This window comes from Gossypium arboreum, chromosome 8 (genome assembly GCF_025698485.1).
Source record: "Gossypium arboreum isolate Shixiya-1 chromosome 8, ASM2569848v2, whole genome shotgun sequence".
Classification (NCBI taxonomy): Eukaryota; Viridiplantae; Streptophyta; class Magnoliopsida; order Malvales; family Malvaceae; genus Gossypium; species Gossypium arboreum.
In genome coordinates this window covers 111,472,119-111,496,605 of record NC_069077.1, presented here as the reverse complement: position 1 = coordinate 111,496,605, position 24,487 = coordinate 111,472,119, and the positions used below count along the sequence as shown (strand labels likewise).

General features: G+C 35.3%; 2 protein-coding genes across 2 annotated transcripts; one reads left to right on the top strand and one right to left on the bottom strand.

Moving 5' to 3' along the window:
• The first annotated feature begins 8,653 nt into the window (after positions 1-8,653).
• On the top strand, positions 8,654-14,432 carry LOC108460448 (pyrophosphate-energized vacuolar membrane proton pump). The gene is made up of 8 exons (XM_017759941.2): positions 8,654-9,529; positions 11,147-11,721; positions 11,825-12,204; positions 12,291-12,377; positions 12,464-12,794; positions 13,277-13,687; positions 13,779-13,838; positions 13,939-14,432. The coding sequence occupies exons 1-8, from the start codon at positions 9,265-9,267 to the stop codon at positions 14,143-14,145; spliced, it is 2,316 nt and encodes a 771-aa protein (XP_017615430.1). The 5' UTR covers positions 8,654-9,264; the 3' UTR covers positions 14,146-14,432.
• A 513-nt stretch (positions 14,433-14,945) lies between these two features.
• On the bottom strand, positions 14,946-17,594 carry LOC108459698 (protein SRG1-like). The gene is made up of 4 exons (XM_017759099.2): positions 16,919-17,594; positions 16,423-16,670; positions 15,945-16,272; positions 14,946-15,394 (listed from the first exon to the last, which is right to left on the bottom strand). The coding sequence occupies exons 1-4, from the start codon at positions 17,153-17,155 to the stop codon at positions 15,158-15,160; spliced, it is 1,050 nt and encodes a 349-aa protein (XP_017614588.1). The 5' UTR covers positions 17,156-17,594; the 3' UTR covers positions 14,946-15,157.
• Between the last annotated feature and the right edge of the window lie 6,893 nt (positions 17,595-24,487).

The following is a 24,487-nucleotide window of genomic DNA, read 5'->3' as shown; positions in this document are numbered from 1 at the left end:
AAGATAACGCATTTACTAGGAATAGTGATACATGCAATCTATTTCTCTTACTTTATCATCTTCATTCAAATGCAATTCATTTTGGGTTATCTCAAGCTAGCAGAGGAATTGGTTGGACATATATAATTAGGGCTCAAATAATTTGTAATTAAGTTCTTACTCTTCGTCTATTAATTACAACATTACTTAGTCATGGAGTCATTCCACTACAGTACCATGATTGAACCGAAAGCTTGAATTTGATTAGATAAGGAAGTGAAAGCTGGTGCATGAGGTATACGACTTCTGCAGTATGTAGCATCATTCACAATAGTGAAATTCATAGTCTAAGACATGGATAAATGATATCCTCTCATTGGCATTACATGTAACAGCCCGTCTTAGGGTCAAGTCAGAAGAGTGGTTTTGAGACCACAAATCTGAAGTAGAAATATGTATTATATTGTTTCTTTAAAGTCTACAGTATGATTGAATGATTGTGTGAAAATTTCGTTAAGAAATTTTATCGATAGAGTGTCCGATTTAACTAATAGGACTAAATTGCAATAGGTGCAAAACATGTGTTCTAGAAGCTAAAGGTGTCTAATTGAAATGAAATTTTAAATTGGAGGTCCTTAAATGGTAATTAGACCATTATACTTTAAGTTGGATAAAAATGGACATGGTTAGATAAAATTTCAAATTTTTAAGTAAAGGGCATTTTGGTCATTTGGTATATAAAGACAAATAAAACTAATAAAAAGATGTCATCTTCCCCAATTTAGTCCCCCCATGGCCGAATTTCTCAAGAGAAGACATAGCTAGGGTTTGGCCACTTACAAGCTCGATTGTAAGTTCGTTCTTGTCCTATTTTTAATGATTTTAATATTTTTTAGATAGGTGTAACCTAATCTAGCTATTTCAAGGACTAATTTGAAAGAAAATCAAAGTCTAGAATTTTACCCATGTAGAATATTTGTGTATTTTGATGTCTGATGATAGAAAATGTTTGTTTAATGTTAGGTAAACAACATTTACCAAGTGATTTTTGATGAAAATGTCAAATAGGGACCTATTTGTAAAAGTTATAAAATATGTTATAAAATGTGAATAAATGAAAATTGTGGGCTGTTATGAGCATGAAAAAGATTCGGCTAGGCTTGGGTAATGAAGAGATTGGATGAAAATCATTTTACGAGCCTAGGGACTAAAATGTAAAAAAGTTGAAAAGTTAGGGGAAAAAATTTAATTTTTGCCATAAGGTGTTTTTGGGAGTAAATTGAATAATGTGGTAATTGAATAAGTTAAATGTGGTATTATAGATCAAGAAAGACGAGGTTCTGACCTAGATTGGGGAAAGAATAAAGTTGTGGACTAAATCGAACAATTAGCCATTTTGTACCAAGGTAAGTTCGCATGTTAAAAATAAGCTTTAATACGATTGTATTTTATTGCTTTAATATTGCATGAATTGTATGTTTGATAAATGTGGATGAGCCTAATCCTATGATCAAGTCCGAAGACGAATCGACAAATAAGAAATCCCATTTAAACCTTAAGAATAGGGTAGGATACAAGTGACATGTCACTAGGGTTAGTATGTATTATGTGATTATGTGATCCGGGTGCTAGTCTTGTACGTCCTACCAGTGGCTGAGTATACTGGCATATGTTGCGAAACTTAACAGTTAATGTGAATAGCACCCCGTAGCTGCGTCTTGACTGACAGCTTGTGTGAGTAGGCCCGTTGATAGCTCGAGAGTGAGCAACTATGTGATATGAGATTTGAGGTAGCATTAGCTACATATGTGGCACTTAGTGTGCAAATTTTCCTGAGTATCCGACATCGTTATTCTAAGTGGTTCACTAGTATGTCAAAGATGAAATTATGTGTAAATTCATTTCGAGATGATACAAGTATGTACTTGAAGCTCATATCTATTAAATGCTTGAAATGATGAATATGAGGTAAGTTTTGTGATGGAATGAGTTATGATTATGAGACCATGGCAAATGTATATTCAATTATGTTATATTTTTGGAATGTGGTATGCATGGTAGGGTTGCTTATTTCTTGCATACAAGCTTACTAAGCTATATAGCTTACTCCGTTTATTTTCCATGTTTTTATAGTATTGCCAAGCTAGCTCGAATCGGAGATCGTCGGAGACTCACTTCACACTATCAAAACTGTTATTTTGGGTATTTGATGATCTTAGTATTTTGAAAGTATGGCATGTATAGAGACTTGGTCTTTTTGTCATATGTGTCATTTTGATTGGCCAAATGTGTTGGCTTGTAATAGCTATTGGTTGATTTCGTACCTTGTCATGCTAATTGGTTTATTTTGGCTAACATGATTGTAAGCCTAAGTATATTCATATATGTGCCAATGTGTCTGGTGATATGGTCATGGTATACTTGGTGAATAGTGGAATGTGATTCATAGCATGAATGCATTATGTTGGAAATGTGATTTATTGGTGAGATGATTATCTTATGTACAAATACGTGTCTTGAAAGTAGTTAATGATACTTAGTATATGTGAAATTTGCATGATTGATTTAGGGCCTAATAAATGTTGTGAGTATGATAGATTTTGCTATTGTATTGGCATGTGTTAGTCATTTTTGTGGATGTTTTGGTTGCCTAAGTATATTATGTTTTGTGCTATTGAATTGGTATAAGTGTTTGTACTAATAAGGGTGGCAAATGACTTGGTAAATAGCCTTTATTTTGTCCACATGGGTAGACACACAGGTATGTGTCTAGGCTGTGTGTGACACATGGTCTGCTACATGGGCGTGTGTTCTGGCTGTGTGTCCCTTGCACCTTAATTTTTAGAAACTAAATGCTTAGAATTGAGCACACGGGTGTGTGTCTCAACCGTGTGGATGACACTGCCTCAGGCGCAGGCGTGTGCGTGTGTCCTGGGCGTGTAAAGTCTGCACCTATTTTATGAAAACTAATTTTCCACATGGCCTAGCACACGGGCGTGTGACTTGGCTGTGTGACCTCAATTTGTTAATGGGTTACAAGTCAGAGAGTTACACAGGGTCGGGACACGGGCATATGTGACCACACGTGCGTGTCCCATATCCATACGGGTGCGTGACCCCTATTTAGTGGAAAAATCTTTTAAGTTTTGCAAAATTTTCCCGAGTTCTCAGTTTAGTCTCGAATCACTTCCAACGCATGTTTTGGGCCTCGTAGACTCATACTAGGGACTTTATGATTAATTGCAAATGGTTTTAATTTGGATGTAGATTTATGGCTCGAAATTATATGATTGTTTGTGTGGTAAGTCCAGTAATGCCTCGTACCCTATTCCGACATTGAATACGGGTAAGGGGTGTAAAGTAAACATGACCAGAAGTCGTTTACCTTTTTGATGAATGACTTAATTACTATATGATAGTAATTGACTTTTTATGAAGGAAGATGTAATCATGATATAAAATAAGATCATATTGGGAGAATGAATTTATCCCAAAAAGATTAAGGATATCCTATGAGGGTAATACACTTATGACAAAGTCATTGGATGAGTACTAATCGAGTAGCTTTCATAATGATATGTCATTAAGGAGAGCTCAGTCACGATACTATAGTGAAATGACTTCATGACTAAATGAGTTTATAATTAATAGGCGAAAAGCTAGAACTTAATTATAAATCATTTTAACCCTAATTACATATGTTCAAGGTCCCTTCGCTAGCTTGTTGAAACCATAAATAAATTGCATGTTGAATCAAAATGAACATAAATGGATAGAAATGATAAAGTTAGAGAGATGTGTTACATTCAGAAATGAATGTGATTGAAAATGACTTGAGAATTAATTTAAGTTTTTGAATTATTATTTAATTAATTGAAGTTTAAAATGGGAATAAATTAATTGGTCATTGTGAATTGTTGAATGTAAAAATTAAATATATTTTCTCGTATATTCTTTTAAGGTAAAGTTTTCATGATTTTACCGAATTAGAATTAAGTTGAGAAAATTATTTAATTTGAAAAATTAATTAATTAAAATAATTTAATAAATAATATTTATTTAAGGAAATAGAAAAACATGTATTGTGTTGGATTAAAGTATTAAGTGTTGGGTTAAAAGTCTAAAAAGCACATATTATTAGATCCAATACAGGAGAGGTTTGAATCCCCATTATAATACATATGAAGGAAGGCACACCCTACTACCCGCCTCTCTCTCCTAGTTCAATTAAGAGATAGGTTTTTTCTATTAAATAAATATTATTTGTGTTTTATTAATTCAACTGGGCTTTCACTTCCTCTCCTTATAAAAAGATGATATTGGTAAGACTAAAAACACAACTTTGAGATATTGTTATTCTTCCTGAAAATAGTGAGAATTTATTTCTAAGTATAAATTTATTTTCCGAGAATAACAATTCTATCGATTTCTATAAGATAGATTTACTTTCCTACTGAAAGTAAGAAAATTATTTCTGATTCTATGTTTAATTCAAAATTGTTCGAGCCCACACTCGAAGCAGTTCATGGTACGAGAATAGAGGAGATGGTCATTTAGTTGAAAGTTGAGAATATTTAGGATCCGCCTCACTGAAAGCACAAGTATTATTTCAAGAAAAAGTTTATTGCTATAAATATCCAAATCGACTTGGTTTTCAAATTTTTTATTTTTTTTCTATGTAAGAAAAATGTTTTTGAACCGGATTTTTCCAACAAAGGCAAGGTAACCCTTTCTCACCTTACCAATTCAGTTTTGTTGTCATTGCGTTTTTGATCCTCTTTTAAATAGTTATGTAAGATGATCCATTTTGAACGTTTAGAATCAGTACTTGATGCCCCTATTTAACTAATCTTTTTTTTATGTTTTCCTTATTTTTGGTGTGTGGATAAAAAATTGCACTTCTAATTTTGAGACTTTTTATAGATTTCCAAGAATCTTACGAGTTAGTTGGTGAATTTTAGCAAGTTAGTTGTGTCATTCTCTCAGAAAACACTTTGGTACAGAGTAAATTCACCCTTAGAGGCACGATTGGAATTAATGACATGAAATATGACTCAAAATATTTGGGGCTTCCATCTATTTGGGGGTGAACTAAGAAATTGGCATTTGACTTTGTTAGTGAAAAGACTAGAAACTAAACCAAAGTGTGGAGAGGGGGAGTTCTTTTATAGCCTAACCGAAAAGTGTTGCTTAAAGCAATTGGCATGGTTGTTCCAATTTTCATCAAGTAAAGCTTCAAGTTAACAAAAACTTTGTATCAATACCTTAAAAACTTGCTCAACAAAATTTGGTGGGTAGTTTTGAAGCTAAATATAGAGGTATTTATTAGATGAATTGGCTTAATCTTGCTCATCGTAATAAATCTGGAGGAATGAGATTTAAAGACTTTAGCTAAATTAAAAATTTCTTTTTTTGGCTAAATAATCATGTAGAAATCTTTCTAATCTAGATGCTCTTTTGGCACATCTCCTTAAGGGAATTTGATTTCTTTTCTCTACATGTTTGGAGTCTTTGATGTTGAATCCTCCATTTTAGGCTTAGAGAAGTATTCAAAAGGGAATTAACCTTTTTGAGTAAGGCATCCAATGTAATGTTGGGAGTGATGAAGCCATAATGACCTGGCATCATGACCAATGGGTTCTCGATTTGCCATCCTTTCAAGTTGCTTCCTTCCCTTCCTATATTGATGTTAGAGTATGCTCAAAGGTCAATCATGAGATGATTGTAATAACATACTTATTTCACCTCATTTATTAGTATAAGGCATAGTCATTATTATTTCATTTATTTTCTATGTATATAAATAAACTTTTTATAATAATGTTCGTGAATAATATGATTATTCTTAAAAAGTCTTTAGTCAAGTATTATTGTAGGCTTAGACAACAATAATACATTAAGACTAACGTGTACTTGATTGATAACAAAGTGTTTTCATTGACATGGGATGTCAAAATCAACACATGAGTATGTGTGTAAGAGAACAACATATTGGACTAACCCGCTAGGAGTATGTTTCTTAGATTATTATTTAATAGTCACAACATTTCTCATAGTGATTACTATGTATACAATCTTTAGACTTGAGATCATCATTATCCCAACATCGTGAGTCGTATATTTTAATATAATCAAACTTCCACCATAACTGGTTGTTCTATAAAGGTTGATATTGGATATACCACAATCTATGTAGTGGGATATGGTTGATCAATATAGAATTTGTCCCTCCTAAATAATGGGAGTAATATCCTAGGTCACTTGATTGAGTGAGACTAGAAATGCATGGCCATTCTCGAATAAGTTTATATGAGATATCATACTTATTTGTTTTTCATAATCTACTTAGGATATTAAGAAGCATTAGATGGACTATGCAAGTGTAACTATTCCATGACTTCTTTCCATTCTAGATGTAAAGGACAAAAGGATTTAATACATGAAGGGTTAATAACAGAAAGGTTATGTCGAATTATTACTTCTTGTAACTTAGGTAGTAGTGATGCATTGCTAGATGACACTCATTATTTGTAATATTAGAATCGTTCTAGTATTACTGCTAACATTACAATAACCTATAGGGTCACACCCTATGGTTGAAATGAACGGAATCCAAACATAGTTGATATTGTGTTTAGCTGTCAACATGAATTAAATTGATTATAGAATTAATATAATTGGGCGCTTATATATCAAACGAATTATATGTACAAGCATGTTGTATACATAATGAAAAATATGGTTAAATTAATATATGTTTGATTTGTATAAAATTTAACTAAAAAATAATTTATCGAAATCCTTGTTATAATTATTGTAATTATAATTTAGGATTGAATATTATTATAATTATTGTAATTGTAATTTTTTGGACAAACATTTTTATAATTATGATAATTATAATATTTGATTAATTATTATGATTTGATTATAATCAAATATTAATGATTCTGAATTAAGAAATATAGAGTTTTTGAGAAAAACCTAATATAATTGAAATAAGGGATGTGTGAGGTCTAGCAGTCGTCAAGCAATTTTTCTCTCTGAAAAAGTTTTAGAGAGTGCTTACCGTTCGTTGTCACACCGAGTGGGTTATGTAGAGGCCGAAACGTTTTTGTAGCAGCTTGGAATCGACATACAATTGTGTAATCTGCTTCTTCGATTTTTTAGACGATTAAAAGTAATCGTTCATATCCTTTTCACCCCGATTCATTCCTTACACATGGATCCTTAGATGTGATCGCCAGATTTAACTTTTCGCTGCACCATAGGGTGTACCGATGATCCAACAGTTGATTCAGGTCATGATGCTTAAGGATCTTATTGATTCAAAGTTATGCCCTTTGAAGAGTAATACCCTCCACCAATTTTCAATTATGAGGAGTAAAAATCTATTGAGAAAATCCCTATTGGTTTTCCCAGTGTTCAAGATGAACTTCTGTGGCATTTTTTGAAAGATGGAATCTACAATGCTTGACAATGGTATCAGTGACTCATATCCTGACCTCGTTATATTTTGGCACAGTGACATATTTAGCCCGAATGTTGATCCTTTTTGTCACTTTGGCTTTAATACATTTTTATCACTTTAGTCCTCAACCTTTCTAATTTAGTCAGATTGTTGCTTGTTGGAAGGAAAAGCTAACTAGACTATTAAAATTTTAAGGACATTAACTTGGTAACTTGCGTGATAGTCCATTTGTACTTCATAAAAATTTAAAAAAAAAACATAAAAAATTCAAAACATTTCTAAAAGTTCATACTTTTTTTTATAAAAAAATTTATCCATGTCAGTAATGAAGTACATGTTGATTGCCATGTAAGCTACCATGTCAACATCTTTAAAACTATAGGAGTTTAATTAGCTTTTTCATCTAGAAGGCATCAACTTGGATACATTTGAAGGGTTGTGTGTCAACGTGATAAAAAAAAGAGATAAATGTTAGGAGCTAAATTCTATTTTATTTTTATTTTTAATTTAAGTGTGTCCAATGTTGGCAATGGCTTTTCTTATAAGGGATGGAAACGTCTATGGAATCTCAAAGTGGTTCATAAGATAAAAAAAGATTTATTTGGAGATCTTGTCACAATGAGGTTGCTACCAAAGAAAACCTTGTTAAGAGATTGAGGGAAGTGAACCCTAATTGTTTGAGATGTGAGGAGGAAATGGAGTTTGCTGAGTGTGCACTCTTTTTCTGTCCCTTCACCAAGGTAGTCTAGGGAGTTCCCGGTTTTAGCTATTGATTTTGGAGAGAGGATTTCTCAAGCTTTGAGGACTGGTGGGTAAGCATTTATGCGCACCTTCTGTTCTTTTTGTTCTAAAAACTTGCTCGCCCTTATGTGTTGGTATATATTGTAAATTGACAGTCACTCTATTTTTGAGGACCTTCCTCTAACTTGGCAACAAGTGCTCCAAGACTTTACTTGCTCTTTTTGAGTCATTAACTCATACTACCCCGCTCAATTTTTGGATGCTTAAGGGCTAAAGATAAGAAATGGTCTAATGTCATTTTTGAGTCTGATTGCTTTAATGTGATTGTCTAGATATTATTCTTGTTTTTTGTTTGGGTAAAACAACAATTGAGGTTACCTAACTATGAATTTTTTTGGTTACCAAATTAATGAAAATAATAAAATATCGTCCACCTATTTATTTATTTATTTTTTTTGTCATCAGCTAGTAACCATTTTTATTTGAAGGATGTTTTCTTAATGACCGGATGGTTAATCCACACCATGAGCTTCAAGCACTCTTCTTCTTGTAGCAACTGTGTTTGTTAAAGAAGAAAAAAGTTGCACCGATCACACTCACATTTTCTCAACAATACAGGGCAACGAGTAGTTATTGTGGAATAGAATTAAAACAGCAAAAAAAAAAAAAAAGAAAAGAAAAGTCACTCCAACCGATCAAAATACCTTGTTATTCTCTCTCTCACGCGACTTTTATGAGTGACACATCTCTTGCAGCTGAATATCTCTTATAACCAACATTATTCTGTGAAAAAAAAAAATTTTTAATTTCAAAATTAAGATTTAAAACTTCATTTTATGAGAATAAAAAGATGCGAAGTTAAAAAATAGTTAATAAAACGTTAACGAATTTTCTATCTTTAGCCTTTCCATTCTTTCTGGCCAGCGAAGCATTTAAAGGCATTCTCACCACGAACTTTTCCTGTATATAATTATTATAAACTCTCTCTCATTTTCCCCTCCCCTCACTGACAAACTTTTTTTTCTCTCACTTTCAGCTTTGCATTTCGTCTCTTTTGGGGAAGGTGGTTTGATATGGGGGCCTCCTCGATTTTGCCAGATCTCGGAACCGAGATCCTGATCCCGGTTTGTGCCGTGATTGGAATTGCCTTTTCTCTCGTTCAATGGATTCTCGTTTCCCGGGTCAAGCTCTCTCCCGGTAGAGACTCTGGTGCCTCCGGTAACAGCGGTGCCGCTGGTAAAAACGGCTACGCTGATTACCTCATTGAAGAAGAAGAAGGTCTCAATGACCATAATGTTGTTGTTAAATGTGCTGAAATACAAAACGCCATCTCTGAAGGTTGGTACCCTCTTCACTTTTTATTTTTTAAAGCCTTTTTCGATCTGGGATTTTGAAAAAAAAAAAAAGAGAAACTTTCTGTCTTCCCTTATGTTGTTTTTGTTTTTGGTTTTCACGTTTGAATTACTTAGCCGTAATGGGTATTCGAAAAAAAACGTGTTTTTTTTTTCTCGCTGTCGTGAGACATTTCGATTTTTATGTTGTGAACGTTTAGATCTTCAGTTTCACATTATATTATATTATTTATTGATATTGGATTTCTTGGTTTGTCTGTATAAATTTTGGTGATGTGTTTTTAACTTAGAAGAATGAGTTTTGGAGCACGAGGTTTTCTGTTTCACCATGCTTTCCTTGTTAAAGTTTTAGTTTTTATTTTTAAACAAACAAAATATTCTTATATTCATTTTATGTATTCAAAAGCCATGAAAAACTACAGATGTGCAAGCTATCTTTTATTTATATATAAAAAAAATGTGTGCTCCAATGAGTGTTTTCTTCAGATCGAAGTGTATGGTGATGGGGTAATTTGGAGTTTGGACCCACGTGTATTTATTAATTATATATTACAATCAATATATGGTTAAGCTGGTGTGTTGATTTTCTGTTTGCACATTGAGAACATAATTGAGATCTAGGCTTTTTTCTTTCCTTTTGTATTTTTGGGTTTAAACTTTAGGTTTTGTAGCAGAAGCCATAATGGCCTTGCAAGACTTTTGGACATTTCCTCATAATTGCATGCTTACTATGTGAAAATTTGTTCCTACTGATTAGTCTTCAGATTTGGATTTAAATGGAAAACTGAATGTTCAGGAACTAAATTTATTAATGAAATTCAACCCCTTTCGTTGAACTTGAACTAGATCTGGATATATTTAAAAAGAAAAACTGAAAAAATAGATCTGGAAGTTTTACTTTATATGTGGCCCGATTTAAATTCCCAGTGGTCTGAACTCTTCAATTTTTTTAAAAAATTATGTGGGGCCTGAATTAAGTTTCTAGTGGCTATAACTCTTCAGTTTGTATACTCTGAAAGAGTTACTTAACGAAGATATAGAAATGGATGATTTATTTACTTTGAAATATTTGTTTAGTTTCCTTCCTTTTTTACTGCTGTAACTTTTTTTTTTAATCTTGCATGAATTGCTGTCATAGTAAAAGCTGATTTGAGCAAATGTTGCACTGTTTCATGATAGATATGCTTAACACTTTGCTTCACTATTTGAAAGTTGACTGCTTTTGAATCTTTTCTATGCTTCCAAGGTTGTAACATACTGAGCTATTTTTCTTGTTTGTTTCTGCTTTTTGTGAGATCTAAATGGTAAATATTACTTTTGTTAAAATGCAAATTTAAAGATACTTTTTTAATTGCTCTCAACAAAATGAAATTACTTGTCTAATAGAGAGGAACTACTTTTTTCTGTCTGTTAGGTCATTGTTTCTATTGCTTTACATGAGGATGGGAATAAGAACACTCTGGCTTGTTCTATAGACAATGTTCGTGACAATATGCTTTTCCTAATTCAGTTTATATCTTGTTGTTTTGTTTGTTGCCTTTTCTGCTGGTAAATTTTGGAAAGACTTCCCAGTTAGCTAATATTTTGATTTATGAGTTTACAGGTGCAACCTCATTTCTTTTCACTGAGTATCAGTATGTTGGCATTTTCATGGTTGCTTTTGCAATCTTGATTTTCCTCTTCCTCGGCTCCGTAGAGGGTTTCAGCATGAAGAGCCAACCTTGCACATATGACCTATCTAGGATGTGCAAGCCTGCCCTTGCCACTGCTGCACTCAGCACCTTATCATTCTTGCTCGGTGCTGTCACTTCAGTTGTTTCTGGCTTTCTTGGGATGAAAATTGCTACCTATGCAAATGCTAGAACCACCCTTGAGGCAAGAAAGGGAGTTGGAAAGGCATTTATTACTGCATTTAGATCTGGTGCTGTCATGGGCTTTCTTCTTGCTGCAAATGGCCTTTTGGTGCTTTACATTGCCATAAATGTATTCAAGCTCTACTATGGTGATGACTGGGGTGGTCTTTTTGAGGCAATCACTGGTTACGGGCTTGGAGGTTCATCCATGGCACTTTTTGGCAGAGTTGGTGGAGGAATCTATACCAAAGCTGCTGATGTGGGTGCTGATCTTGTAGGCAAGGTGGAGAGGAACATTCCCGAGGATGACCCTAGAAACCCTGCAGTAAGTAACATGCATCTACGAATATCTGTAATGGTATTTTTTTAATCTGATACTTAATAGTTCCTCCTTTAGGGATGTCCCTGAGTTACTTCCTTGTTTTCAGGTGATTGCTGACAATGTTGGGGATAATGTTGGTGATATTGCTGGAATGGGATCTGATCTTTTTGGGTCCTATGCTGAATCATCTTGTGCTGCCCTAGTTGTTGCTTCCATCTCTTCTTTTGGAATGAATCATGAATTGACTCCAATGTTATATCCTCTCATCATCAGTTCTGTCGGTATCATTGTTTGTTTAATCACCACCTTATTTGCAACTGATTTCTTTGAGATCAAGGCTGTTGATGAAATTGAACCATCATTGAAGAGGCAACTTATAATCTCCACTGTTCTCATGACTATTGGAATCGGAGTTGTTAGTTGGATAGCTCTTCCACCTTCCTTTACCATTTACAATTTTGGAGATCAGAAACTTGTGAAGAACTGGTAAGCTCTTTGTGCTTCTTTTACTGAGAAATGTTAAAAGTCATATGCTTGCATTAAATGAGAGTAACATTGAATTTCTTCTTCAGGCAACTATTCTTATGTGTTGCTGTTGGTCTTTGGGCTGGCCTAATTATTGGTTTTGTAACTGAGTACTACACTAGCAATGCATACAGGTAACTCATGTGGATGATATTGTTTTTCTCCTTTCGTTATCCTTTGTTATAATTGATTGTAACACTCTCTTTACATTCTCCTGCAGCCCTGTACAAGATGTTGCTGATTCCTGCAGGACTGGAGCCGCAACTAATGTTATTTTTGGTCTTGCATTGGGTTACAAGTCTTGCATTATTCCTATTTTTGCTATTGCTATCAGTATTTTTGTTAGTTTTAGCTTTGCTGCTATGTATGGCATTGCTGTTGCTGCCCTTGGAATGCTGAGTACCATAGCTACTGGATTGGCTATTGATGCTTATGGTCCCATCAGTGATAATGCTGGAGGCATTGCTGAAATGGCTGGCATGAGCCATAGAATACGAGAGAGAACTGATGCTCTTGATGCTGCAGGGAACACCACTGCTGCTATTGGAAAGGTTTGATTTGTTTTCACTTAAGCACATGGCTTACCTTTTTCTAATTTTATTTTATTTATGGCATCTCTATGTTTGTTCTGCATATTATAAAGCAGATTTTATTGTTTTGGTTGGCATTGAAACAGCTACTTTTTATTTTATTTGTCCTAATTTTTTTCATACTGTTATAATAGGAATTTTAAGAGTTATTCAACATCTTTGTTGCTTTTTTAATACATCCCATCTCCTTTAAATTTATTTGCAGCATGAGTAGTTTTTTGCTCTTTGGCTAGCTTTGGTTTTTTCTGTTGTTTGTAGCTGTAAGTAGTTTTCTTTCTAATGCCTGAAGTGTTGTTGCAATTTTTGCTTGATGCATGTTTATGTGTTTTCTTGAAAGAATGTAATCTTTCTTGTTCCAGTAGTGGATTAATAGGTGGATCTTTCTTGTTCCAGTAGTGGATTAATAGGTGGTATTCATTTGAAAATTCTGCATTTCTTTCCAGGGTTTTGCCATTGGTTCAGCAGCCCTGGTGTCCCTTGCCCTTTTTGGTGCTTTTGTGAGCCGTGCTGCAATTTCAACAGTTGATGTATTGACCCCTAAAGTTTTTATTGGTTTGCTTGTCGGGGCAATGCTTCCTTACTGGTTCTCTGCTATGACCATGAAGAGTGTGGGAAGTGCAGCTTTGAAGATGGTTGAGGAAGTGCGCAGACAATTCAACACAATCCCAGGTCTCATGGAGGGCACTTCCAAGCCTGACTATGCTACCTGTGTCAAGATCTCTACTGACGCCTCTATCAAAGAAATGATCCCTCCTGGTGCCCTTGTTATGCTCACACCCCTTATTGTTGGGATCTTTTTTGGTGTCGAAACTCTCTCTGGTGTCCTTGCTGGATCTCTCGTCTCTGGTGTCCAGGTAATGTTAGCAAGTCTTGATATTTTCTACATGAGACCTTTCCTACAGAGGGTTCATTTTAATGTTTGCTTCTGATCTGGTATGTTTGCAGATTGCTATCTCTGCATCCAACACAGGGGGTGCTTGGGATAACGCTAAGAAGTACATTGAGGTATCTCTGATTTGACTGATATCTTGGGATCTAATCTTATAATCGATGTTTTAAAGTAATGGTTCTACTTTTGTGCTCTGGCTTTTGTTGTGAATTGCAGGCGGGTGCTTCAGACCATGCAAGGGCTCTTGGTCCCAAAGGATCGGATCCACATAAGGCAGCTGTTATTGGTGACACCATTGGAGACCCTCTAAAGGATACATCTGGGCCATCACTGAACATACTCATCAAGCTCATGGCTGTTGAATCACTTGTTTTTGCTCCCTTCTTTGCTACACATGGTGGACTGCTGTTTAAGATATTCTAAGAGAAAACAAACATTGGCTAAAGGCCCACTGATTCCCATCTCTGCCGGGTTCCACATTTCCAATTTTCCTAAGTATATTTAGTTTAGCACCTTTTTTACTCTAGAGACCGTCTCCTCTCAAAGGCCAAATCAGGCAATGAAAAATTTCCCCTTGTAAAGGGTTTACAAAGACATTGATAATGATGATGATGATGATAATGGTCAATCCATAGAAAAGAGTTAAAACTGTATTGTTACTATTATTACTTTTTGTTATATGAAGAATGTTGATTTTTGCTCTCGTCTAATTCTGTTTTGTTGCTCTAATATTCTTGTTATTAATGGTTTTTAGCACAGTTTACGGATATAATGAGAATGCATGGATTCGTCATTGCAGGAAAAAGAAATGGTCTTCTTGATTAGTAATTTATTTTGATATAGGCTGTAGCAAAGTTCTTAGAAAGCTCAAGCTTGGCGGAAAGTATAGTGGACGTGTTTGCGCCCTTGCATTTGAGCTTGATTAAAATCTTTAGCATATTACTGTTGAGAAAGGTGAAGGTCGTAATTTGTGCGGTGAACCTATTCTAATCGTTAGATAAAACGGTTTCGTGTTGAGTCTTCACCAACATATCTGAACAAAAAAATAAAGTTCTTGCTAAGAACAGAGACATCATTGATGGGGGCTGAGTAAGGTGACTGAAGCTTGGAAGGAGGGATTGCATTAGGCATCAGCTGTAGGTTTCAGTTGAGTATTTTGGGGCTGGTTATGGCAGATTTCAAACTAAACATGTATATCTTAAACATTAAATTAAAGATATTGGTGACATGAAGACTTGATGATGATATCATTTAAATTTTGTTTGAAGGGCTTAACAATTGGTAGTAAGGAGCCATCCATTGCCGTACAAATTATCCTCAATATCAATGTGAAGTTTCTTTATCTCCTTATAATTTTACACACTGGTTTCATCGCTTAGTGTTTTGGATGCCGTTTCTGAGAACAAGCCAAAAGAAAATGTAGTATGGGGGAACCTCAAATCAGTGCTGCTTCCATAGGTCTCCTTCCTTGCTGGTAGTATTGAAAGTAGAGACTGACATAATCTTTCACTTTCTTGTATAATCTGGGATGAGTTTCATTGATGAGCTTTTCCACTGGTTGAATCTCTTGATCTGGATGTGGAATGCAGAAAACAGCTAGAGTAATCCTCTCCCTCTCTGAGTTTGTTACCACTCGGTGTACTGGGCTCTTGAATATCCCATTGCTCATTATCTGTGTGCAGTCCATGGAACCACCAATGTAAGTCACATTTTAATTATGACATCTATTCTTGATTTACAGCATCAAACATCTTTTAACCGAAACTTGTAGTTGGTAGATTAGCTTAGTAGATAAATTACTCGGACTGATGTAGCTAAGTTCATTTATTTTTTCCCCATGTTCTTTCATTTGTTTCAAGGATTTTACATCATGTTATATCTGACTATATGTTGGATATTGAAGAGTTGGAGTAACATAACTAACCAACCAGTCAACTACTTATCCGGACTAGAGAAATTTAAGAGTCGGAGCAACGTAGCTAATCACTATACTTACACTTTATGTTTTCTGGTGTTTTCTGGATTTGAAGGTGAGCTTTAGATGTGTATGTTCTGACATGAGTATATTCAGTTTTTTCTAAGCTTTTCCTTTAATTTTCAGGACTCCCTTCGTACCTTGACCCAAATATATGTCAAGACATAGATGTCGGATACGAATCATTTAGGGTATTAAAGAGTTGCCAATAATAGAGTGCTTATCATTAGATAATTGGGGTCATTACCTCTGCTTGATCTCCAATGTTGATAAGAAGAGCTTGAGGTATGATTGGAACATTAAACCATTGATCATCTTTCAGGACTTGAAGACCTTCCACTTCTTTGTCTTGCAACAGCATGGTGATTACTGATCCATCTGCATGAGGTTTAACCCCAAGAACTTGATCTGGTCTTGGACATATAGGATAGAAGTTAAATCTTGCTTGCATTGTTGCTTGGTCTCCATATTGTTGCAAAAACTGGTTCTCCTCCAAGTTTAGTGACCGTGCCATTGCCTTTAAGAGGACTTCCAGGATCACATGTAGTTTCGTTGAATAATCATTTAAAATTCCCCTGTGACAGAGATATGACAAATATATTTAACTTGTTTGATTGCTAACATTCACTCTTGGTGTTTTGTTCTCTTGTTGTATTGGTAGAAGTTAGTGCATAACTTTGGAAAGCTTCAGATCCCTAGGGCATAAGGGAGAAGGAGGAGAATACCCGAAAGATTCAGGATTTTCAGGCCAAAATTTGAGTGTTTGCTTATCTTCTGGGCGCAGTATAAGATACAATCTATCAGTCCAATCGAGTATTTGATGCTCAGATAAGATCATGTCGTTCCCGTACCCTTCAATGCTGCCGATTTCTCTGGAGTATTTCTTCTTTTCTTCTGACGGAAGAGCAAAGAATTGGCGAGCAACTTCTCGCAGTTTGTCCAGAAATGCACTTGTAATTCCATGATTGATTGCCTGAAACTCGCAAAATAATTCTCAGGTTTGAAGTTGACTAGTTTTACAATCATGAAAATTTTTAATGATGAGCTGTTGAATCCTCAAGAAATTTGAGCTACTTTTAAAATTGTATGTTTATTGGACAAAGTTGTCTGGAAGAGCTATATGCAGTATAGTTAAAATACAGTAAAATCGACAATGCTCTGAAAATCAAGGAATTTGATAGTTAAAACTTTTTGTCTACAGAAATTTGCCAAAAATCTGACCTGAATGCAACCGTAGGAGCTGAGAGCTGATCTAAGTTTGTCAAATTCATCTCCACTGGTAGATGATGAAGATGCAAGGAGTTGAAGATCTATAGTAGGAACATCCAACACTGGGAAAGAGGCATCAAGGTCTCCAACTCCTTCACGAATGTATCTTTCTGGGACTTGTCTACTGTTGATAGCCGCCAGTTCCTGCACGGTTATGGCTTGTGGTTGAAGCTCGATAGGTTGAGCCATACAACAAACTTGAGACCCAGGAATATGCCGGTTCTAACCTGTTTTGGTTGCAGTCATATTATATACATTCACAATTTCAAGTTATTTTCTTTGGTTTAACAGTTTTTGGTTGACATCATTCATGACGATCTGTACACTCTGCTTTTAAAATTGTCTTATGTCACTGCAATTATAATATTCAGAAGAAGGGTTTTGGTCATGTTCATTTGTAGAAATCCCCCACCAATAGATTTTCTGTTCAACCAAGCTTGGTCTTCCCTGGGATTTGAAGTATGCGCTTTAACGTCAAAGGAGCCAACTATTGGACAAAACCATGAAAAAGAGCGGTTCCATTCCACCTTTTTCAAGATTTTTATAATATTTTAAAGTAACGATTATCTTAAGCAGCCACGATCCGCGAAGGCGATGCCTTTCTACGCAAAACCATCTTTTATTGTAAAAAAAACTCAGTAGCATTCCCATTTTATAAAACCCTAAAATACTGATTACCGTTAAAAAATTTGTTAATTTACTAATAGATTGTTCATTTTTTTATTTTTTAAAAATTAAATCCAACCTAGAAAATAATAAAAGAGTTTCAAATGGTTATATGAGATCTCGTAATTTTAGAATAATATAAAAAGTCATTGAGTAACTGCATCACCTATGTTGAAGAAGCAATATTGTAAAATGATTTTTATAATGCGGGGATGATGAAGAAATGAGCAATAGTAGAGTAAGCATGATAAGGTTAGAAAAAAATTGAGGCAAAATTAAATTACATATTTTTACTATAGTAAAATGTAATTTTTCTTTTTAATAGTTTATATTTATAATCTTTAAAGAATTAAACCAAAATTGTATCATATTTTAGGGATTAAAGTATAATTTTATTATTATTAATTTAAAATTTATCAATTATAAAATAATTTAAATAGAAAATTTTACTTTTTAAGGGGACCAAGGCTCCTATCAGCCCCCCTCACTTCACCATTGAGAGTAAGGGATGAGCGGTGATAAAGATTGATAGTTCTTATATTGCAAATAAACAAAAAAATGTATTGGACTAATTATAGAAAGGTCCCGAATTTTAATAAAAAAATTCACATAAAATTTTTAACAAGAGTAACCAATTCGAGCAATTATCTTAATTAGAGTAAATAAATTGACAAAAATTAGAGTAATTAAAATAAGAATTATTTTACTAAATTAAAATTATATCTTAATTTTATTTATTATAATTAAACTTGGTGAATAAATCTAATTTTCAAAGCTATTAAGATTCATTGCTTAACAATCCTCTCATACATCATTCATAAAAAAGAAGAAACGGAAGCAAATATGAAGCCAAGCATAGTCTTTTTGAATTCCATGTGGTACGCATTAAACTTTATTTATTTATAGAAATTACCATGTGGTATTCATTTAATTAATATAATGGTTTATTTATGCTTCGAAATCAATTATATATATTATATAAAAGAAGATTCAAGAGGAATATATGGAAACTTTGAGTTGTGGGATAGTTTTTCAAGTCCAAAATCTTTTTTTTTTAAAAGAAAATGTTACAAAATTAATAAGTTAAAACCTCGTAAGAGAATACTCAACTAATCTTAAACTTAGCTTTCTAGAACGAATTGACTTGGCCAAACTATCAGCAACTAGATTCTCTTCACGAGATATATGTTGAATCCTCCACTGTTTTACCATTTTAAGGATAAGATGAGATGAATTCTTCTAACGAGTGCATAATTAGAATTTCTTGAAGAACCTTCTTGAATAGCGTTAACAACATCAATACTGTCAGTTTGGATTAAGACCCTTTCAAACCTTCTGTTCAAAATAAGATTTAAGCCATCTAAGATCCCCTAAAGCCCAGCCTCTACCACTGTACAACTGCCCAAATACCTATAGAACCCCATGATCCACCCACCATTATGATCACACACAAAACCTCCACCTATTGCAAAGCCTTCATCAAGTCTAACCGAACCATCTGTTCTCAAGCTTACCTAATTTCTATCTATTTATGAATTATGAAAATAACAATGTGTCTTGTAAAAAGCTGCTTTTGAGGCTAATGAATATTACTTTGCCCAGCTGTATAAAACTTTAAGGACCTCTTCGTAACTCCAAGAGAAGTCTTGAAAAAAGAATTACGATTCTTCCAAATACGCCAAATGATAATCCCAAAAAGGTACGACCAATCCACCCCATCTAAAGAAATAGATAAGTGATTTTAAAGATTAATCATCATCCAATTGTGATGGGAACCGATGCAAAACCTAGATCGTCTTTCTTTTGGAATAAATTTGTCCTAAATGATTCTAGTAGCAGAGCAATCTCCGAGTACATGTAACACATCTTCATATTCATGTCACAAAACCACAAGCGCTGCTATTCCCAATGCCTCTCATTGTCCTTTCAGTATTCGTAAGTAAACGACGCTTGAAGGCAAGCCATAAGAAGAAACGAATTCACTGAGGTCCATTAAATCTCCAAGGCATCTCTCAAATACGTTCTTTAAGATTCAGTGTACAATCTCGAATCTTCTCATAAGCATTTTTGAGAGAAAATAAGCCAGTCGAAGTAGCACCCGTACTATTTTATTTAAGCCCAAAGAAGGATGCGGTGGTGGAATTCCAATAATTTTATTAATGATCTTTTCTAAAACCCACAACCGGAAAAGGTCTAAATTCCATGAACCATCACCTGCAATCATATTACTAAGAGTACAATCTATATTAAGGTTAGATTAGCATGGAATATGAAAGAATAAGGGGCCAAAATTTGGAATCCAAGGGCCTCGCCAGCATTGGATTCTATTACCATCTCCAACAGATCATAAAAGGTTTTCACGGATAAGGGGCATATCTTAGCTATGGATCTCCATAAAGAAAGAACAACGCTCAATTGATAAATTTTCAGGTAAACCATTAAGAATCCCATATTTTGACCGAAGGACTCAAACCCATAATGCATTGAGATTAGAGACAATGTTTAAACCAACTTTCATCATGAAAGAAGTGTTATGATCTTCCAAATGTTTCAAACCAAGGCCTTCATAAGATTTTAGTTGACACACTGAATCTCAACTAACCAATGCCACCTTAGCATTACCATTAGTGGATCCTCAAACGAACTTTCGAACAATGCGTTCAATATCATCACATAAGCCTTTAGGAACCATCATTGTCTGTATAAAATAACTTGGGACTGAAAGAAGAATCGATTGAGCTAAAGTCATCCTACCTGCCAAAGAAAGTTGCCTAGCATCCCAACTAGACAGCTTGCTTTGCACCTTATCAACCACAAAGTGTAGTGTGTTGTTGGTAACCCTCTCGTGAAAAAAAAGTACACCTAAATAAGACCCCAAGTTGTTCACTTCTTGAAAACCAAAAAAACTGTTGATACGCCTCCTTAAAATGCCATCCATACCTTTGGAGAAAAAAATATTCGTCTTTCTTATATTAATCCTATGACCCGAGTAATTAAAAAAATCATCAAGAATATTCTTGATGACCCGAGTTTGATGTTCCTTAGTATGGCCAAAAAAGATCAAATCATCTGCGAAAAAAAGATAAGAAAGCAGTGGACCATTGCGAACCAGTCAAATAGGGGTCCAATTGTCAATATCAATGGTAGCATGAATACTATGACTCAGTCACTCCATGCACAGTATAAACAAATAAGGAGATAAAAGGCAACCTTGTCGAACGCCCTTAGCTGGCCCAAACTTTGAAGTTGGAACCCTGTTCCACAAAACCTATATAGTAGAACTAGAAATTGCAAACATAATAACATTATGTAAAAAAATAGTAATACCTGCAGCTTGAAGTGACGCGGCAATGAAATCCTAGTGCACTTGATCATAAGCTTTCTCTAGGTCAATTTTGATGGTCATCCATCTCCTATTTTTCTGCATGCTTCTCATAGAGTGAATAACCTCTTGTGCAATGAAAATATTATCTGTGATGTTCCATCCTGCTAACAAGCCAGTCTGATCAGGAGCTATAAGTTTGGGGAACACCACTTTAAATCAATTAGCAATGACCTTCATAACCAGTTTGTAAAGAACAGAACACAAACTAATTAGTCGAAAATGAGCGAAACCTTTTGGATTTTTGATTTTAGGGATAAGAACAATAAGTGAGTTATTCAATTTTGAATCAATGCTTTCACAAGAAAAAATACCCTTAACCCATCTGTAAACGGAGGCGCCTACGTGATCCCAATTGTAACAGCCTGATTTTGGACCTAGTCAGAACAGTGGTTTCGGGACCACCAATCCGAGGTCAGAGAAATTATTTTATTATTATTTTAGATTTATAACATGTTTATTATAGTACATGAAAAATTTAGTGAATTAATTTTAGCATTTGAGAGCTTAATCGCGAAAAAGAACTAAATCGCATAAAGTTCAAAAGTCTTGAATTGATTGCTAAGGGTGTTAAATTGCCATGAAACTTAAATTGGGGTCTTTAAAGGGCAAATAGACCTTGGAACATGACATCGACATTGAGACGAGAGCTAGTGTAAGGCATGTTTGGGACATGCATCGACCTCATAATGTAAGCCAGTATAAGACATGTCTGGGACATGCGTCGGCTACGAGATGTGTCAATGTAAGACCATGTCTGGGACATGGCATTGGCACGTATAGATGTGTCAGTGTAAGACTATGTCTAGGATATGACATCGGCACAGAGATGTGAGAGCCAGCGTAAGACCATGTTTGGGACATGGCATCAGCCTCGATTTTGATAGTTACTGTAAGACCATGTCTGGGACATGGCATCGGCATTACACCCTATGTTCGAGGCTTAATGAATATCCGATAACATTCCAAAGGGTTCAACGGTGAGAATTACAGTTTAAGTTAAACGAGGAAAGTATAACCATGTTGTGAATGGTACAGGTACCTATTTGAAATGTTTGAGATGTAAGCTCAATATGTTCTATGTAAATTGTATTGGATAGTGATGAGCAAGTTGTGCTTATACCTACTTTAGTAATAAGAGCATGATGATGAATGTTAAAGTTGTTGTTATATTTATTACAAGCAACTTACTAAGCTCTATGCTTACCCTATTTCCCTTTCTATTTTCTTATAATGCCGCCATAGTAGCTCGAAGATCATCTCTACATCAGAAAAGCGAGTCACACTATCATCTGAAGCACTTGGTATAGTTAGATCTTTTATTTTTATTATGGCATGTATAGGGCGGAGGAGCTAGAGAAGCTTACCTCTATATGACGGGCGCGTGGTATTCGGAGTTCATTCGTGCGAATCCGAATACTCTACCTCCCCCAGCTCCTCTGATTCCTCAGTATGCCCCTGTAGCTCCCCAAGGAATGGATATGGTTAGGAGAGAGAAACCCCTAGTAGTAAAATATGAAAACAAGGGGTTGAGAAATTTCAGGCTAATATTAATGATGAGCCGGAGATAGCAGAATTTTGGTTAGAAAATACCATTAGGGTATTTGATGAGCTATCATGCATGCTTGAGGAGTGCATGAAGTGCTCAGTGTCACTCCTACGGAACTCAGCCTACCAATGGTGTCGGTTGTACAAAGGGAAAAGATTACATGGAAATTCTTCCAGGAGGAGTTTCAGAAGAAGTACATTAGTTAGAGGTTTATAGACCAAAAGAGGAAAGAATATTTAGAGCTGAAACAAGGTCGTAGGACAGTGACAGAGTACGAGTGTGAGTTTGTGAGACTCAACAAATATGCACAGAAGTGCGTATCTACAGAGGCCATCATGTGCAAGAGGTTTGAAGATGGTTTAAACGAAGATATCCGCCTATTAGTTGGCATTTTAGAATTGATGGAATTTGTGGTGCTAGTGGAGAGAGCATGTAAGGCTGAGGAATTGGCCAAAGAGAAGAGAAGAGCTGACATCGAGTCCCAGACTCAAAAAAAAGATAGATAGGGAAATTATAGCAGACCTCATCTAAGAGATCGAGAGAGTTTCTTACCCAATCGAACGCGTCAGCGGAGTTCTCAAATAGGAACAAGAACAAGCAGAACATGGCTCTAAGCTTAGACCACTTCTGTCGCGAGTGTTGGTACTAGAGTGTTTGCAATGTGGTAGGCGTCATTTCGGTGAGTGTCGAGGGAATGAAAGAGAGTGCTTCAAATGTGGATCATTAGACCACTTCATCCGAGACTACTCTGAATTAGATGAGAAAGAGAAAAAGCAAGAAGTGAGGGCGAGTAGTGATCATTCAAGGGGTTGACCACAAAAGAACCCAAGCAGTGGGGTTAACAGCAGAGGTGCTCCCAGAGATACAACTATGAGGCCCGAGGGCCGTGCGCCTATAAGGACTTATGCCATTCGCGATCGTGAAGAGGCATATTCACCAGATGTAATTACGAGTACTTTTTCTCTTCACGATATTTCTATTGTTGCTTTGATTGATCCAGGGTCTACTTATTCCTATGTATGCATGAAATTAGTACCCAGTATGAATATGTTTGTTGAGTCTACCGAATTTGTGATAAAAGTGTCAAATCCGTTAGGCAAACATATGTTAGTAGACCGAGTATGTAGAAACTGCCCCTTGACAATTAGAGGTCATTGTTTTCCTGCTAACCTTATGTTGTTGCCGTTTGATGAATTCGATGTAATCTTCGGTATGGACTGGCTAACTTCTCACGAGGTTATAGTGGATTGTGGATGGAAAGTTATTGACTTGAAATGTGAAGACGGGAATGTTCTTCGGGTTGAACCAGATGAACCGGATAACTCACCTATAGTGATATCGTCTATGACTTCAGAGAAATACTTGAGAAGAGGATATGAGGCTTATCTCACTTTTTTACTGAATACTCAAGTGTCTGAGTCGAAGATTGAATCAGTACCAGTGGTATGTGAGTTTACGGATGTGTTTCCAGAAGAATTTCCTGGATTGCCTCTAGTAAGGGAAGTCGAATTTGGAATTGAGTTAGTCCCTGGTACGACACCCATCTCGATTGCTCCATACATGATGGCTCCTACGAAGTTAAAGGAGTTGAAAGTTCAACTACAAGAGTTAACTGAAAAGGGTTTTCCAAGATCGAGTTTTTCTCCATGGGGTGCCTCAGTGTTATTTGTGAAGAAAAAAGGTGGATCGATGAGATTGTGCATAGACTACCGACAGTTCAACAAGACGATTGTAAAGAACAAGTATCCCTACCAAGGATCGATGATTTGTTCAATCAATTGAAGGGATCCACCGTGTTTTCTAAGTCGACCTAAGGTCTGGCTACTACCAGTTAAGGGTTAAGGAGCAAGATGTACCGAAAACCGTGTTTAGGACGAGGTATAAGCACTATAAGTTTCTTATCATGCCCTTCGGTTTAAGAAAC